Source organism: Lutjanus erythropterus, chromosome 3 (assembly GCF_056507025.1).
Source record: "Lutjanus erythropterus isolate fLutEry1 chromosome 3, fLutEry1.hap2, whole genome shotgun sequence".
In the NCBI taxonomy this organism is placed as follows: domain Eukaryota; kingdom Metazoa; phylum Chordata; class Actinopteri; order Lutjaniformes; family Lutjanidae; genus Lutjanus; species Lutjanus erythropterus.
This window is the reverse complement of record NC_139319.1, coordinates 23917283-23934310: the sequence shown is the minus strand read 5'-3', so window position 1 is coordinate 23934310 and position 17028 is coordinate 23917283. Positions and strand designations below refer to the sequence as shown.

At 39.5% G+C, this 17028-nt stretch overlaps 1 protein-coding gene across 5 annotated transcripts in view; it reads left to right on the top strand.

The window, feature by feature from the left end:
- Positions 1 to 2253: 2253 nt before the first annotated feature.
- rbfox2 (RNA binding fox-1 homolog 2) overlaps positions 2254 to 17028 on the top strand; it is a 52998-nt gene continuing 38223 nt past the window's right edge. Inside the window, exons 1-2 of one of the 5 annotated variants that reach the window (XR_014769842.1) lie at positions 2254 to 3416; positions 15256 to 15306. Coding sequence is in view for 3 of the 5 variants with exons in the window: in XM_084715506.1 (XP_084571632.1) it covers positions 3165 to 3416; positions 15256 to 15306 (303 nt within the window). In the remaining 2 variants the exon portion in view is untranslated. The remainder of the gene's footprint in view (positions 3417 to 15255; positions 15307 to 17028) is intronic. The other 4 variants (XR_014769843.1, XM_084715506.1, XM_084715504.1 and 1 more) reach the window with 4 other exon arrangements.

The window sequence follows — 17028 nt, the reverse complement described above, 5'->3', positions numbered from 1 at the left end:
GATGGAATCTAAGTACAGTAAGTTGCTTTATTCATGAAGATTATGTGTGGGGCTATTTCTTGGGTGAGAGCTCTTCCTAACATCACATAGACAACAACCTGTCATTTTAATACTTACATTTTTGTACAACTTAAACAAGATACATTGTGTTCATTAGTGAGCTTTAGAGGTGCTGGTAGGTGGATTTAACTACCTTTATCTCTATCAAAACCAGGTTAGCTGTCTCCCCATTTCCAAACTTTATGCTAAGCTATGTTAACCAATTCCTGACTGAAGCTTTATGCAAGAGTGTGTCAATCTTCTCAACAATTTCTCAGCAAGAAAGCAAATTAGCATGCATCTCAAAATGTTTAACTATTACTTTTTTTCCCCCACCCACATCATGAAGTGAAAAGGCCTTTAAGGCTACAACTAAGAGCCGGGTTAGCTTAGCTTAGCACAAAGACTGGGAAACAGCTGAAAGCAAAAAGAAAACACCCTCTAGCACGTCCAAAGCTCACAAAATACGTGGAACTATTTTTTGGCCCGCAGCAGTGAGTTCCTGAAGTCACACAAACCACAAGTAGTTATTTTAACACCTTTTTGTACGAATTAAAGAAAATACAACATGCTACAGAACAGAAATAATGTACAGAAGAGTGATATCGATCTTCACAGCTATCTCTCAGTAAGAGAGCAAATAGGTGTATTTCAAAGTACAAATCAATTGAAAGTTTACTGTGAGAGACCATAATGCATACGGAACACATGGGTTTTATGTAACCCAGGGACAGTTAAATAACCAGCAATAAGAGAGAGTAAAGGGCATGTACACAGGCTTGGGGAATAACTGATTACATGTAATGGGATTATGTAATTGGGATACAAAAAAGGTACCTGTAATTCATTAGTTACAAATTAAGATTCATTAACAGGACTGGGTGTTACAATCCCTGAAGCACTATAAAATATGAGATGTAATCAGATTACACTTACATTTAGTAAAACCTGGGATAATTAACAGGATTACAATTTTAAAATACATTTTAAAATAAATAATATATGCAGTGTTCACACATTACAGCACTTCACAAGTCTCAATACCATTTGGACTGAGTGAAACTTGCTACTGTGACAGTAATCAGTTCTTTATCTCTTGAAAAACTGTGTGGAGTTTGCCATTATCTTGTCTAAACATCTGATTCAAATAAACATTTAAATATAAGACCAACCACTCACGATAGCTACACAGACCAACCGCTAACTTTAGCCACCAAGACCAACTCCCAATTTGTACACAGACCAACCCAACATTAGCAATACAGACCAACTGCTAACTGAAGTTACACAGACCAACTGCTAAATTATTCTCCAAGACTAAATGCCAATTTATACACCAACCAAACTAACATTACCTACACAAAACCACTAATATTAGCTGCACACCAACCCCTAGCATTAGCTACACAGACCAACTGCTCACATTAGCTACACATGGCATCTGCTAATGTTAACTAAACCAACCCCTTAAAGATAGAGGTAATCCAAAAGTAACCGAAAGTAATCAAGTTTCATTACTTTAATATTGTGTTAATTGGATTAGCTAGTTAGTATCAGACCTTATCAGAATACTTTTTTACAGTATCCCTCCCAACCCTGCATGTGCAGCATAAGATTGGAGATGCAGCCGGGGAGCAAACCAATTTCAAGCCATGAGAGTCAAAAAGCAGAATCTAGAAATCAGCTTTTGCTGTTTCTACAGTAAATTGCCTTTTTAAGTCTTTTCCTCTCATGGTAGCCTTTGACCACTGGGTGTCATCCAAGCAATAAAAATGCCCGAGGAACATAAGGTACTCCATGCTGCATGACTCACAGCTGGGCTTGTGTGTCTGTGTGTGTGTGTGAAGACCTTGGCCTGTGTATTGGTTGTGTAATGAGTTAGAAATGAAATCTTCCAGAGCTGGACTTGATGATTAAGCCCACCCTCTGTAATTCAGTCCACCATTTAAACCGTAAAAAAAACTGAAGAAAAACTCAGATTTATTATAAGAAAATATTAAAATTATGCAGCAGTAGATGATTTATATGTTTGAGCGCATACTGTAAGAGCACAGTAGTCCCTCAGAGCTTGAAGACCCCCCCCCCTCACACACTCTCACACACACACACACACACACACACGCACACACACCTCCCCTTGAAATGTATGGAAGCACTGCGGCACACTGCGTGTATTTGCAGGCTGCATGGCTGCCTGGCTCAGCGTTCAAACGGAGAGCGGAAGATAGGAGGAGGGGAATGACTACACCAAGAGAGTAGGAGGAGGAGGGAGGGAGGACAATTTCCTTTCTGTAACACACACGCTACAAGATCACACCGGGAAAACGGAGAGAGGAAAGAAAATAATACGCGAGAGAAAGACAGGGAGAGGGTGAAGGAAACACCGCAGCACCTTCCGTCCGTCCGCCTGGTTGTGTTTTTTGAGGGGGGGGTGAAGCCGTCTTTTCTGTTTTTACGCAGACTTGCGGACTAACATGGGGAGCTCCTGACGAGGATTGACTTTCGGTGAACCTCTGCTCTGTGTGGTGCAAGTCTGTGGCTAATAGACAGGGGAGGAAAAGGCGACAGGGAAGACATGTTTGAGGGTTTTCTTTCGTCTTGAGGTTGCGGTAGGATGTTGATGTTGTGCTCCTAAAAAACAGAGACGGCTCTCGAAAATAAAAAAAAAAACGAGGGCAAATGGAAATTGGGCGGTAGGTTTAATGCTCAGGATCGGTGTTTTATTTAATTGGTTTGTTATGATCTGAAATAACGTAGGCCTCTTAGGCAGCCCCGCAGTAAATAAATACACGGTCAGCAGCAAACAGGGGGCCACAGAGCTGGAAATTAACCGGCTTATATTTTAGATTTTAAGGCACCTTTTTAAAATTTGAGCCGCTTTGTTTTGTAGTGAAGCGAAAACCGTGTTTAGATTAAATTTCTTAACCAGGGAGCTAAAACATTTCCAGATACACTAACTCTTCAGGGGGGTCACACAAAGGCCCAGTATTAGACACATTAAAGGCTACTTGACCATAGAAAAATCCACCACAGGCTGGATTTACGCACAAAGGTGCACAAGCTCCCGTAGTCTCATTTCCACCCCCCAGTTTAGCTCCAGGCAGGGGACAAAAGAAGATTTTTAAATGTTAATGTCGACCGACGTTGCATCCATCATGCTGCCTGTGTCCCGGGGTCTCATGGACCGGGATAGAGAGCTGGACTCCATGGCCGGGGTGCATCCCAACGCGGGCGGCGCTCCTGCGGTGGTCCGGGGCATGAAGCGCGGAGACCCGGAGCCCGACGGACAGACAGCGGCGGCTCTGGTGGACTCGGCCGGGGCGGAGTGCAAGCGTCCCCGGATCGACGGATCAGGAGGGATCGGCGAGGTTGGCCAGGTGAGGAGAGGAGCAGGGGGCTCTTTTGTCCATATACAGTAGCCTAATGCACCCAGAGACGACCACACAAGCGTTGTCCAAGGAGTTCCTGGTGTTTTTGTGCATTATTTAAGTGCATTTATCTTATAAGTATTGTGTTATTTATGATCTTTAGCTGTAGAGACAGTAGTTGCAGTTATATCTGCAGCAGAAGGGCCCGCCATTGACTCTTCCCAGTCCATTGCCATCACTGCAGGAAATACCACCACATTTCACAGCTGTAAATGGCTGTACATGCTGTTAATTCAGTTTTAAGAGGGGGTTGCAGTAGTACGAGTGTAACCCATGCTGTTGGCTACATGGCTATAATATAGCATGGCTGCTGACATTCATTGAAAGCCAAGCTATGCAGGATTTTCCTAAAAAACAACGTCAAAATTAATCCCAATCATCCCTTAGGACAAACTAGAAGTGTGTGGTAGTGTCTAGGGCTGCAGCTAAATATTATTTTTATTGTTGGTTAATTTGTCACTTATTGTTTCTGTTTACTGATTAGTTGTTTGGACTATACAATGTCAGAAAATGGGGAAAAATGTTTCTCAAAGCCCAAGATGACACCTTCAAATGTGTTGTTTTGCTCACAACTGAAATATATTGTTTACTATCATAGGAGTAAACAAACCAGAGGATATTCACATTTGTGGAGCTGACATCAGAAATAAATAAGAATTTCAACCGTTTTTCTTAAAAAATGCTCAAACTGATTCATTGATTATCAAAATAGTTGTCAGATAATTAAATCTGAACCTGTATTTGACCATTTTCACCCTGTTTTGCTGTGTTTGGGATGTTTTACCAACCCAAAACATTAGTAGTTGATGACCTGGTGAGTTCAAAGACAGCAGCTGACAAACCCTGCTCATATTCATTTAATGTGTAAGGAGGAATTGTATTTTGTATTAAGTCAGTACACATGGTTGTCACATTGCTTCCTAGACACCTTGTTGCTTCAGAACTCCCCCACGAGCATCTTCTTTTATGAAGATCTGTAAAGCTCTGAGGGATGGGAGAATGTAAACAAACTTGACCTTTTATTATGCAAAAGTCCCTCTGCCATGTGGCACAATGGTGTGGACAACATTTGGTTGAGAATGGAAATTGATGTCAGTGTTTGCGTCTGTGATCTTTGAGAGGGGGGAGGGGGTTTTTAAGATAAACAAAGACCTCGAGTTTTATGGGAGGGGGGGGGGGGGGGGGGGGGGGGGGGCAAACCCCAAAACCTAATCTGTCTAATTACCCTGATTTTCCAGACATCAACTGTTGTGCTGTAGTGTTTGGCCTCTCATTCTCTGCTTGGATCAGCAAATGCGATGGACTCTTTTAACCTCTACCCTTTTGATGTCAGAAGAATCAATTTGCTGTTTTTTTTCCCACTCAGTGACCCAAAATTGGTCAAATATTTTTTCTTAATAGAGCATCACAGCAGGGCAGGAGGATGCTCTGGACATCATTATGTTGTATAATGTAGGGCGAAGCACTCCATTGGAAGACAGAAAGCTATTTCTCCACCATTGAAAGGGCCAGTAATGGAGGTGAAGTGGCCTGTTTGCTCCTGTTTGGAAAACCTAAATGGCAGGCTTTACATTGTCATGCCGTCCATGAGTGCTGACAGACAGGCTCAGGAACGTAATGCACTTAAAAACAGATGTGTGTGTTTGTGTGTGTGTGGGGGAGAGAGAAGCGCAGATCAATAGCTTCAGCCCCTAAAATGTATTGAACGTGAGCTGGCTGGACAGTCCGGAAATGAGAGTGGGAGAGTTGCCCCCCCTCCCCCCATCCTCTCCTCGCTCTCAGTTGGTGCAGGAACAGATTTGCCCTATCACTGGCAGTAAAGAGGCTTTGTTTCCAGCTAATGGGATCACATCTCATACTGGAGGGGGCATTATAACCACACTGATCCTGAGATCCTTATCTAAGGCAGAGGGTTTATACAACACACATGCACACAGACACATACATAATGTAGCATGATGCAAGATGAAGATTATAATATAGTCATTTGTGAGGAGCTGCAACTAAATACTGTTTTCATTATTTATTAATCTTTCCACCATTTTCTTGATGAATCGATTAGTTTGGTCCATACAGTGGTGAAAAATGTTGACCAAAGTGACGTCCTTAGATGTCTTGAATTGTCCACAACCCGAAGATCTTCAGTTAATTATCGTAGAGGACCAAGGAAGCCAGAAAATGTTCGCATCTGAGAAGCTGAAATCAGAGACTCAAAACGATTAATCAAATTGATCAAAATCAGAATAGTTTGTAATTAATTTAATAGTTGGCATCTAATTGATTAATAGTTGCAGCATTAGACAAGTAGATTGACACAAAGATAATCTCCTGTTTTCATAATCAACTAATTTATGTAATTCTTAAGCATAAATTTCCACGCCGTTTACAGCCTCTCAAATATGAAGGTTATCCTGCTTTCTGTGTTTTATATCTTTGTGTTCTGGACTATTGGTTGGACAGAATAAGACATTTCATAATGCCCCCTTGAACTTAAAGAGACCAATGGATTTTATAGTCTAAATGAGTAATTGAGAAAAGAATCTTTAAATTAACCAGTGGTAGGGCTGCTTCTAATCATTATTTTCATTATAGATTAATCTGCCAGTTATTTTCAGAATTGATGGATTAATCATTTAGTATATGAGATGTTGGAAAATGGTGATAAATGTTGTTCACTCTTTCCCAAAGCCCCAGGTGGTGTCCTCAAGTGTCTTTTGTTGTTCACAACTCAAACACATACAGTATACTGTTTGTGAAAAAGTAAAGAAACCAGAAAATACTCATATTTGAGAAGCTGACATCAGAGACTTTGGATATTTTCTCTTGAGAAATCACTTAAAGCGATTTGTATATTATCAAATCGTTGCAGCTCTAGATTAGTCAGTCAACAGAAAAATAATGTCACTATTTTCAAATCTGAATAATTGTTTTCAATAATTATGTACATATTAATGTATTTCCCCCTCAAAAATGCGGCTTCTAGCCTCTCAAATTTTAACAATTTTCTGCTTTACTCTGTTTGATGTGAGACTATTATATAAGACATTGATGGACATTTTATTGGTTAAATGAGTAATTTAATAATCTGCCAATGAATTGATTGTATTTATCTGCTCATTACTTTCATTATTTAATTGTTTAGCCCATAAAATGTAAAACACTTCTGAAAAATGCTCATTGCAATTATCCAGAGCCCAAAGTTGTATGTTCAGATTGCTTCTTTTGTCCAGACAGCAATCCACAACCCAAAAGCTGCTACTTTACTATCATAAAACACAAAGAAAGGGAGTAAATCCCCACAGTGAAAAGAAGCTTGAAACAAAAAAAAAAATGTTTTATACTTGTGCTTAAAAATGAATTGATTATCAAATTAGTTGCCAACTAATTTTCTTTTGATCAACAAATTGTTGCAGCTCTAATCGATTGTTGTGTTTCATGGCTCCAAAAACTATACTGGGTGTCAAATTTGTTAGCTCAGCCTTGAGGTTTTAAAACCTTTTTTAAAAATTTCCTCAATATATACACTTATTTTTCCACTGTGGCCTCACACACAACAATCACCCTTTGGATCCCACTGTGTATGTATATAAAACACTGTGACGTATTTTTATTCCCAGAATCCAGCGACACCGTTCATATTCTAGGAGCAAACTGGGTTGAGTGACATTCAATTTTCCTACTTTTAAAATCAGAGCACTTGGCTTTCAGAGAAACCGCTATAAAAATGCACACAAGCACTTTCTGTAAAGCTAATCTTGGAAGGGTGGAAAATATTACAGCAAACAGCACCCTGCCTCTCATAAAGCACCCTGACTCCCTTCTTCCATTGCTGATTTTTTTTTTTTTTTTTTTTCAAAAGCCATTTATTGCTGGCATCACGGCAGGAGTTGAACTCTGACCTGTAACTGAAGCCAACACAATGGGGTGTGGTTGTGGTAAAGAGTAATCCATTTGCACCACTCCAGCCCAATAATGGGATCTTTCCCATTTGGCTGTTGACACTGCTGTTTTTCTCATCAGGGTATGATGTCATCGTGGTGCGGGGGTGGGAACGCTCCGTCAAGTCAAATCTGCAAAGTTGTAGCAGAGCAGCAATGCATGTATAAATCAGCGCAGTACATGAGTGAATGCTCAGCTAACAGGGGAGAATGAAGCTCGCTGGGTGCATTCAGCAGCACAAGTTCAAATGTTCAGAGAAATGAGCTGCTGATCTCCTGCTGCTCATCCAACAGTATGAATTTTAAATGAATATAAAGGCAAACTTTGGACTATTTGAAGTGGGGCTGTATGAAATACCTATGGATAGTCAGTGTATTACCTACAGTAGATGGTCAGTACGCCCTCATTTAGGTGAGGTAGAGAGGAATACCGGCACGGAAGCTAATCAGCAACAAAAGGTGTTTTAGCCACTTAAAAAAGATCCATCCAAAAAAAAAAGTTAATGCCAGTTTAAGTGTATGCCATATTTAGAACATTTTCACTGCTTTACTTTGCTGTCAGACAGCTTTATGTGATGGAAAACTGCAGCTGTATAAGCCAAATATTGCTAAACCAAGAGCAAAAATTTTACCTTGCAGAACACCGAGTTGCTGATCTACCACTGCTGAGATTAATAGTTTGTATTACTGTTTGACTATCCTTTTAAGACACTGAAGTCACTCAGTAACACAAATAAACTAACAGATCGAGGCAGTGGCAGACCAGCGACTGCTGTGATCTGTGAGGTAAAATTATTGATTTTTCCTAATGAGTTTGGTTGGATTGGAGAGAAATAGTTGGCTTATATAACAGCAGCTTCCAGTCAGAAAACGCTGTTGGACAGCAAAATAAAGTAGTGGAAATATTCTAAACGTAGCATACACTTAAACTGATGTAATTATTTTTAAGTTGAACCTTTTTTAATATACCTGACCCTGTCCACAGCAGTTCTTTGCTTAGCTTCTGTGCTGGTTCTCCTCTCTGCTTCTCCAAACCTGGGACATGTCAACTGCCATCCATTGTATGTAATAAATTGACTATTGATAAGTACCTTAAGTTGCTGAACAAAGCATCAACTAGAATAAAAAAGAGAGCACGTTTTCGGTATATTATGTATTCCAGTGGTGCACTGGGGAAGTCCTGCATTTTTTAAGGATGACAGGAGATTCATAACAACGCCTGTGTCTCCTGCCCAGATTTTAGGAATTGTTGCGATGAGGTTGTCGACTTCGATATCCATCCAGCGAACTGCTGAGCGTCCTATGTTTTGCTGTCACTCCGCGCAGGAAACCGGGGCCCTCTCTAACCTAATAAGGTCTTGCCTGGGGTGACAGCGCTGAGGACAAATGACTTGACTCGGACGTTAATGTAGGTGGATCACCCCTCTGTACTTTCATCTCACGCCCCGGCACTGAAATAGAATGAAAACGTCAGCAAGAAAAATGTACTCTTGCTGTGAGTTGAGAATATTTATTCTGTTTTTGGGCTCCTGTTTTTCTGTGATAAATTGCCGGCTGAGGTCTGTTGACTGAATTATGTTTGAGAGAGAGAAGCTGGCATGTTCTGGTGCTCTGCTCCGGGGCAAGTTTGATGTGCTTAAAGTGTAGTTATCCTCACATATCAATGGCAGTTAAGTGATCTGTTACACTTACAGTATTTATTTTGGGCTGTTTATAAATATATATTTGCTCACTTTTATCTAGAACTTTTGCTGTAGGCTCAGCATTAATTTGTAGCAGTTAGACATAGAATAAAATATATTTGGGGCGGATATTACTGGCTGATATATCAGTACACTGTGTGCATATAGTATAAGAAGAGATCTGCAGAAAAATAGTAATTGTAAAGGAAAAATATAGAACATTATTAGAACTGAAGTGATAGAGCTGTAGTGATTAGTTGATTAATTAATTGAAAGAAACTCAGTCGGAAACTATTTAGATTTTTTTCAAGCAAAAATATAACACGTTTGATGGCTACAGCTTCTTGAAGATACAGTGTTGCTAGGTTGTTACTTCTCTTTCTCATTTATGACTCTTCTCGGTCGGACAAAAGAAGCAATTTGAAGACATCACCTTCTGGTGACCTTCTTAATTGTGAATAATCATTTTTCACAAATGTAACAAGTACAAGTACACAAGTAGCACAAGTACACTGTATACAGGACATGTGTATCTGCCTAGTGTGTGTATATACCATAAGATATCAGCTGAGAAATAGTTATTGTAATTTAAAAATTAGGGAACATTATTAGAATTTAAATGTTCAGATGATGAAAACTTTTCAAGCATAAATGCCAAAAAAATTGCTCCAATGTGAAAATTTACAGATTTTTGTGACAGAAATGAAAAGTTAATTGCATATATTTGGGTTTTTGGGTTGTTGGTCAGACAAAAATTAGAAGCCATTACGAGTGGTTGGGATCATTAGATTTTTATTGATATGGATATCAATACTACCAATACCTATCAATATTGGGTGTGTGTGTAAAATCCTTAAATGACATCAGGGTAGTGAACCTGTAAATTTATTCTTAATCTTTCTAAAGAACACTAAATAAAAGAATCACAAATGGAAAAACGTGAATAAAGACAAAGAATCAAATATACATAAAATACTAAATATAAAACTAAAAAAAAAAACAAAAAACACTAAACTAAACAAAAACCAAAAAAAATGTGCAGTATAATCTGTAGTTTATATGCTGATAACGATATTGACTGATATAGCTGTGCTACACTCATATTGGGCAGATGTACTGATGTATTGGTCCGGCTCTATTTATTTATTTATTTATTTATTTATTCAGAAATAATTTAAATTGTTGCCTGAGTTTTTGCATTTAGCCACATTTTCACCATTTTCTTCTCTCATCTGTTACTGTTATAATTTGCCCATAAGTGTCTTGATATTTCCTTGATGACCAGACAGGAACTGGTCCAGGGTTTCCACTGGATCTCAATACCCACCCAGAGTCATTACCCTTTTTTTTCACATTTTCCCCATTTTCTGACATTTCATAGACTAAACTGATAATGATAATACTCTTCAGAAAACTGATAAGAAAATACTCTTAAGACTGATAATAATTATTAGTAGCAGCTGTAGACATAATTCACATAAAAGTGCTGGAGATCATGCAAAAATATGGTCATTATTTCACAGGTGTTATAGTGCCGGGGTTCAACTGCCTCTTTGGTCAACAATTCTTTCATAATCAATTTTAATGAATCCCTGCTTGAATGTCAAAACTGAACAGCAGCAGTCAGAAATATCTTCCAAAAATGGGCATCAACGCGGGTCTCAAAAGTCCAGTATCAGGCTCTAGTTTCAGTGGAATAATGTTGAAATAATGATGTTGACTAATCATGACGTGCAATTATATTTGTGCAGTAAATAATTAACACGCAGATTCTAATCTTCTCCAATCAGATGTGAAATAAATTGGGGGGATAAAAATTACAATCTTATCTTGAGATGCAGATCGGTGCAGTGGACATCGGTTTGATTATGTTGCACGTGATTTGCGAGCTGATACCGCTTTATGATTATTATTGTGCCAGGACTGTCGAGGCGGCTTCCAAAATCCCACTCTGACTGCGGCCAGCATGCTCCTGAAAAAGCATGTGTAGGTTTACTGTGGAAAGTCAGAGGGATGTGAAGTACATGGAGGGAAAATAAACTTCAGATCATCTGGCTGACTGTTTGGAGGCTTTAGCACATAAGTGCTCTGTGGATGAAATGGATTCACATCCTCCTGAGTGTGTGGAGTGCCCTGCTTTGCAGTTAGGTAGGATGAATCTCCGAGGCGAGCAGTGAAATGTAGTTCCTCCTCTTCTACTCCTCCTCAGAAGAGCAGCAGTCCCCAGGCACGATAGGAATAGACACGAGTCTTGTGACCAAATTAGACAGCACACACACTTGCTAAACAATCACACACACCCCTACCACCACCTGTAGTTTTTAGAGAGGGGGAGTAGCAGGGTTCATGTGTAAAGGGGGATTACTGTCGCCTTGTGAAAAGATGGCGTGAAGGAGAAACTTGGGAGGCTTCTCATCTCTCTCTTGTTTTCAGATTTTATTATTACAGGGCCTGCCCACCACCCCCCTCCCACCCCCAACCTTCTCCTCCTTCTCTCCTCACCCCTCCTCCCCTCCTCGCCATCTGTTAACTTCAAGTCATTTTGTTACTTTCTCCTGATTGCTCACCCGGTCTTCCCCCTGCAGTTTAATCTCTCTTGTTTTAGCCTCCCCCGCCCCACCAAAACTCCCACCACCATCACCGGCCCCCACGCGAGAATCAGCTGTGCTTCATTTCTCACCAGCAACAAAAAAAGAAAAGGTTGAACGGTCATTAAAGGAGCAGTATATAACAACTGTGCATCCAAAAATGAGTACTGCAGTCCAAATGGCGAGTTGGAGTCATAGATGGTATATTAAATAGGTTGAAATATGTAATATACTTACTGTAATAAAGTGATCTGATTCCGTTATCAGAAATTAAGGAAACAGCCAAAGTTGAAATACTTGCGAGTCTGACATGAACTCTACAGCTGTGGTGTCCTCCTTTTGAAATTTCAATTCTGGGCCAGACTGACTGCTTTTGTTTGCCTGTTTCACATTTATTAGATTTAAAATTAGTGCCGAATGTTTGCTGTATGAGCAAGTGTCTGTTTATGAGCCTTAAGAATTCATCAATAATCTTGTAGGAGGGTTAGATGTTCATAATGGTCACATTGTGCAGTATGTTAATGGGGCCTGGCAGAGTGTGTATTTTTGGAGCAGCGGGCTTTTGACTTCAGGATAACGGGCTTAACTTTACATTGACAGACAACTGACAGTTATAAACAGCTGATCAACTTACATTGGAGGACTCGTAATCACTTTTTTTTTTTTGTTAAATTATAATGTTATAATCCCAGTGTCAGCTGGGATAGGCTCCAGCCCCCCGCGACCCTTCGGGAATAAGCGGTTACAGAAAATGAATGAGTGAATGGATAATGTTACACTCATCTTGCACTCCAGCAGTGTTCCTGCAAAGTCTGGACAGGAAGGGGCATGGGGGAAATAATTCGCTTCAACCATAGGTGGTATATTAAATAGGATTTCAACCTATTTATTACATGGTGTATGATTGGTTGGACTGCTGTACTGATTTTTGGACATTTTGCTGCAATTTAACTGTGACAAATATCTGCTCTTTCTTAAAGATTATTAATGATTTCTTACAACTCATAAATGGACACTTATTCATTTAGCAAAATTTGAACTCTAATTAATGTGAAAGGGGAAAATAATAACACAACTTACAGGCCAGAATAGAAATTTCTGAGGAGAACATACTGAATCCCATGTTGTTGTTGTCAGAGAAGCCAGTGTTTCAACTTTGCATATTTCCTTAATCTCTGCTGACATGTCTTGGTAGTTTTTATGATTTATTACAGTAAATATATCACAGATTTCTCCTTTAACTCTCACTGCAGTAAGTGCAACATCTTTTTGTTTCTCATGTACTGCGGTGTTGAGACTCTTGAGCAGCCCTCCCTCCTCTCATTCCTCCCAGTTCCTTAAGGAAATTAAGCACATGACTCCACTCATGTATGAGTCATTGTCTTTGCTCCCTCCATCTCTCTCCTCTCTTCGTTTTTTTTTTCATTGCTGTCCATTTCCCGTTGTATTTCCAGCTCTGGTTCCTCCCTCAGCCTCTCACAAATATGAAATCCAGATGTGTGTGTTTTAACAACACCTCCCCCCTCCAGTGTACAGCCCCATAAATCTTTTTTTGTCTCCTTTTTTTGGTTTTGTTTTGATCCTCTCCTACTCCATACCTCCAGCGCCTCGTCGAGTTTAGAGTTTGTCCTCGCTGTAAAATAAGGTTTATACTTTATTCATGTTATTCAAGCCTCTAAGAGGTGATTCATTATTTAGGGCTTCTACCTCCCAAAGCCAGTTCACTAAGTACATTTTTGGCTCTGAGATAGACTCACACAAACTGCAGTTTTCGATCGTTAAGACACTTCCTTCCATCCTTCCCGCCTCCTCCTCTCCTCTCCCCTCCCTAGCCTCTTGCATTTGGAAACATTGTGCTTTAGTTTTTAGTGAAATGCCCCCATGAGGTCCAGAGTTAGATGGCTACAGTATTAATCAGGCGGACTCAAGCTGTGAAGCGCACGAAGCAAAGTGTTCCCCCTTGGGGACAGAGCAGATGAGGGACATTGGTTCCAGATGAAAGGAAGATCAGGGGGGAAGGACAGAAAGAGGAGGGGAGGAGCCGAGTTGTTTTCTAATCTAGCGATATGAAGCCAGAGACAGGCAAATCTATTTTCCCTCCTTCAAAGCGAGTTGTAATTGCTGTAAAAATCTCCCTTTTTAGTGGAATACATTAGCATGAAAGCTGGAACACAGCGTTATGAGGACAAATAAAGTGACTTACAAACTATTTCAGGGAGTCAGGACGTGATTTCTGTTTAATATTTGGCTCCAAACAAAATGAGTCTTTTTTTTTAATGCATCGTCTTTAAACTGTAATTACTCACCAGATGTTTGATGTATCAGTCTTTGCTCTTTGCTGCCAGAGAACATGGAGAGGAATGTGTTGTGGAGATTGCATCAGGGCTCATGATGCCATTTCACACCAGTGGGCTTCATGCTCGCTGACACTCCTGACCTATTTATGATTTAAGAGCCGTGGTGACACTCGTTCCTTTCTGCCCGTCTTTCATCTCCTGCTCGCATGATCTCACCCGCCCCCGTTATCACAGCGTCTTTACAAGCAGACAAAAGATCTGCTGGGTGGAAAAACTCTGGAGGAGATAGCAGGAGTGTGTCACCGGCAGTGGAGTTAATTTGATTAGGAGCCGGTAACACCACAGAGCTGAAAAGTCAAACATGGAGACATCACAAGAATTAAGACTCGAGCTGCACAATTAATCAGAATATTATTAAAATCGCAATATGGCAAAGTGCAATATTCAAATCGCAGAAGCTACAATTTTTTGATAAAGGTGAAATGTGCAACAAAGCAGCATCATAATGAGGGACTGGACTGGCCTACAAATCTTGTTCTCCAGATGTGAGCAAACATGTTCATTTGGTACAGACTCCAACAACAAATTTAACATCTTCATTAATTTCTTTTTCCAGTAAAAATAAAAATTAAGGTAGAAAAAAAACGATCATTCCCACTAGGCCTGGGCAATATGGCTTCGAAATAGTACCTAATCTTTTTTTGTAGGCTGTGTCACATTATACAGTAAATACCTCAATAGACATATTTTCTCTAATATAAATTACCTTAAATAGTGCAAACACGTGATGATTTTATAGACTGCAATGTATTGCTGTAGATTAAACTACCCAGCAGTAAATAGTTAAAATTAGCTCAACTGTAAAGATTTATAGCAGTAAACATCATGTATAAATGTGAACTATGGGAGCTCTCCCCCTATCATAATGTTTTTGATCAAATACTTTATCAACTATGAATATGACTTGGTGCTTCAACAAAATATTATCACAACAAGGTTTTTGATAAATCATCATCAGTAATGTAGATTTAATGACCAAGTGGTTAAAGGCAAGCAATAGAACAGCTAGATCAAAATCTAAGACAATATCTAGTCTCGTATCACAATATCAATATATTGCCCAGCCCTAATTCCCACTAATTGCCGCTAATCTTGCAACATCTATCTGCCGTAATATATGTTTTTTGCCCTATCCTGCAGAGATTGAGTGATAAATATATTGTCCTATCTTGATTTGTAGATTATTAATCATATCTTAACAAATTTGCTCTCCTCTCTTCCAGAACAACGACCCTTTGACCCTTGGTTACCATGGCTACCCATCTCATAGTCAGGTAAGGACGTAATTTCATCTCAAGTTTTATAATATTCCTCCATCCTATCTGATATTCCCATGTCCCATCTGGATCCAGTGTTCATATAGCATTAATATGGCTCAGTGACGCTCTCTAAACCACAAGGTGGGGGTGTAGATTATAATTTATCACTCGTGTAGAAGACATGCCTCCACACCCTTCACTCTACCAGTCTTTCCCTCCCACTGCTTCTCTTTCTATTCTCAATCAATCAGAAATATTAATAATCATCTTACTTTTTTTCTTTTCGTGCTGCTTAACATGCAGATATTTTAGTTTTTCTGTCCCCAAACACTAAAACACCCTCCAGGTACAACAAACCAACTGTATTGTATATGGCGTGTGTGCGTGAGACACTGTGTGTGTGCAGGGCTACACAATCTGTTTACTGGTGTTTGTATTAGCCTGGTGATTGTGTTATTAGACTGCTCAGTTTATGTGGTTAATCCTTAGCTCATCCTCTGTTCATCCACTCATCCTCTCATGCTCTACCCATAATCCCCTCATCCCTCGCTTTCTGTGATGCCCAACAACCTCTGGCTGCTTATCTGCACTCTATCTGTCTTAAAGCCTCCTCCCATACGCTCTTAATTGCTGCAGTATGGTGGATTTTTTGTTTGGATATTGTGGAAGCCAATTAGTTTTCATTTCACTGAAAGATGCTTTTGAACCGTGTGACGTCCGAGGAATAATCATGAAGCGTTACCTTGTGTTGGGATATAAAGAAGAAGTCAGTCGAGGACTGTACTTGGGGGACTCAAAAGTGTGAAGTGGCCTCTGACCGGGAAAAAAAAATGCAGAGAGGAAGAAAACAATGCTGGGCAGCGGAGGCTCCCACAACACTGAGGTGCTAAACTGTCAACAGCGGTGTGAGAATGATGCGATCAAAGGCTCCTGAAAGGAAGAGCCTGGAGAGCAGTGCAGGCTTGATGTGTGAAGACAGAGACAAACCCCTTTTCAGACATGAACATATGAAACTCTGCTGGATTCATCCATCTGTTAGAGTTGTGTTTCGAGCTTCTTTTAATATATATATATATATATATATATATATTATATATATATATATATATATATATAAAAGTGATCTTACGGTGATTCAAATATGACAGGGCTGAAAAAAGCCACAAGAGTCATGCAATATTTGTCACCTGCAGAGTGAGAGCTACTGTTGGCTGTGCACCATAGAGACCAATTTACAGACCATCAGAAGCAGGGGTGTGTCATATAAGAGAGTCAAATCTTCTGATATCTATATACGGGCTGAAATTCTTTGTATAGAATATATACATAAACCCACATGTTTTGCAATGATCCCTCAAAAGTGTTTAACACTCACACTATTCTAACTTATTCTAACTATTAATAACTATAAATTAAAAAATAACACTGATAGAGCAAAATATAGTAAACCTGAATTAAGAAAAAGGAAGGAATTTACATAAAATGCTGCCTATAAAGCTAACAATCTAAAAAAAATCTGCATTATGTTCTGTTTGTAAAAATGATTATGTATTGGTCAGGCTCTACTTTTTCTTTTATTGTAGAAAAAATATATTGTGATAATGGCAATATACCAATTTGTTAACAGAATAACATTACACTGTTATGCACAGCAGCAACAAACTGAGAAAATAATCAACAGATTAATAATCGTTACTGTAGTCCTATTGCAGAAATACACTGAAATATCTTCATATT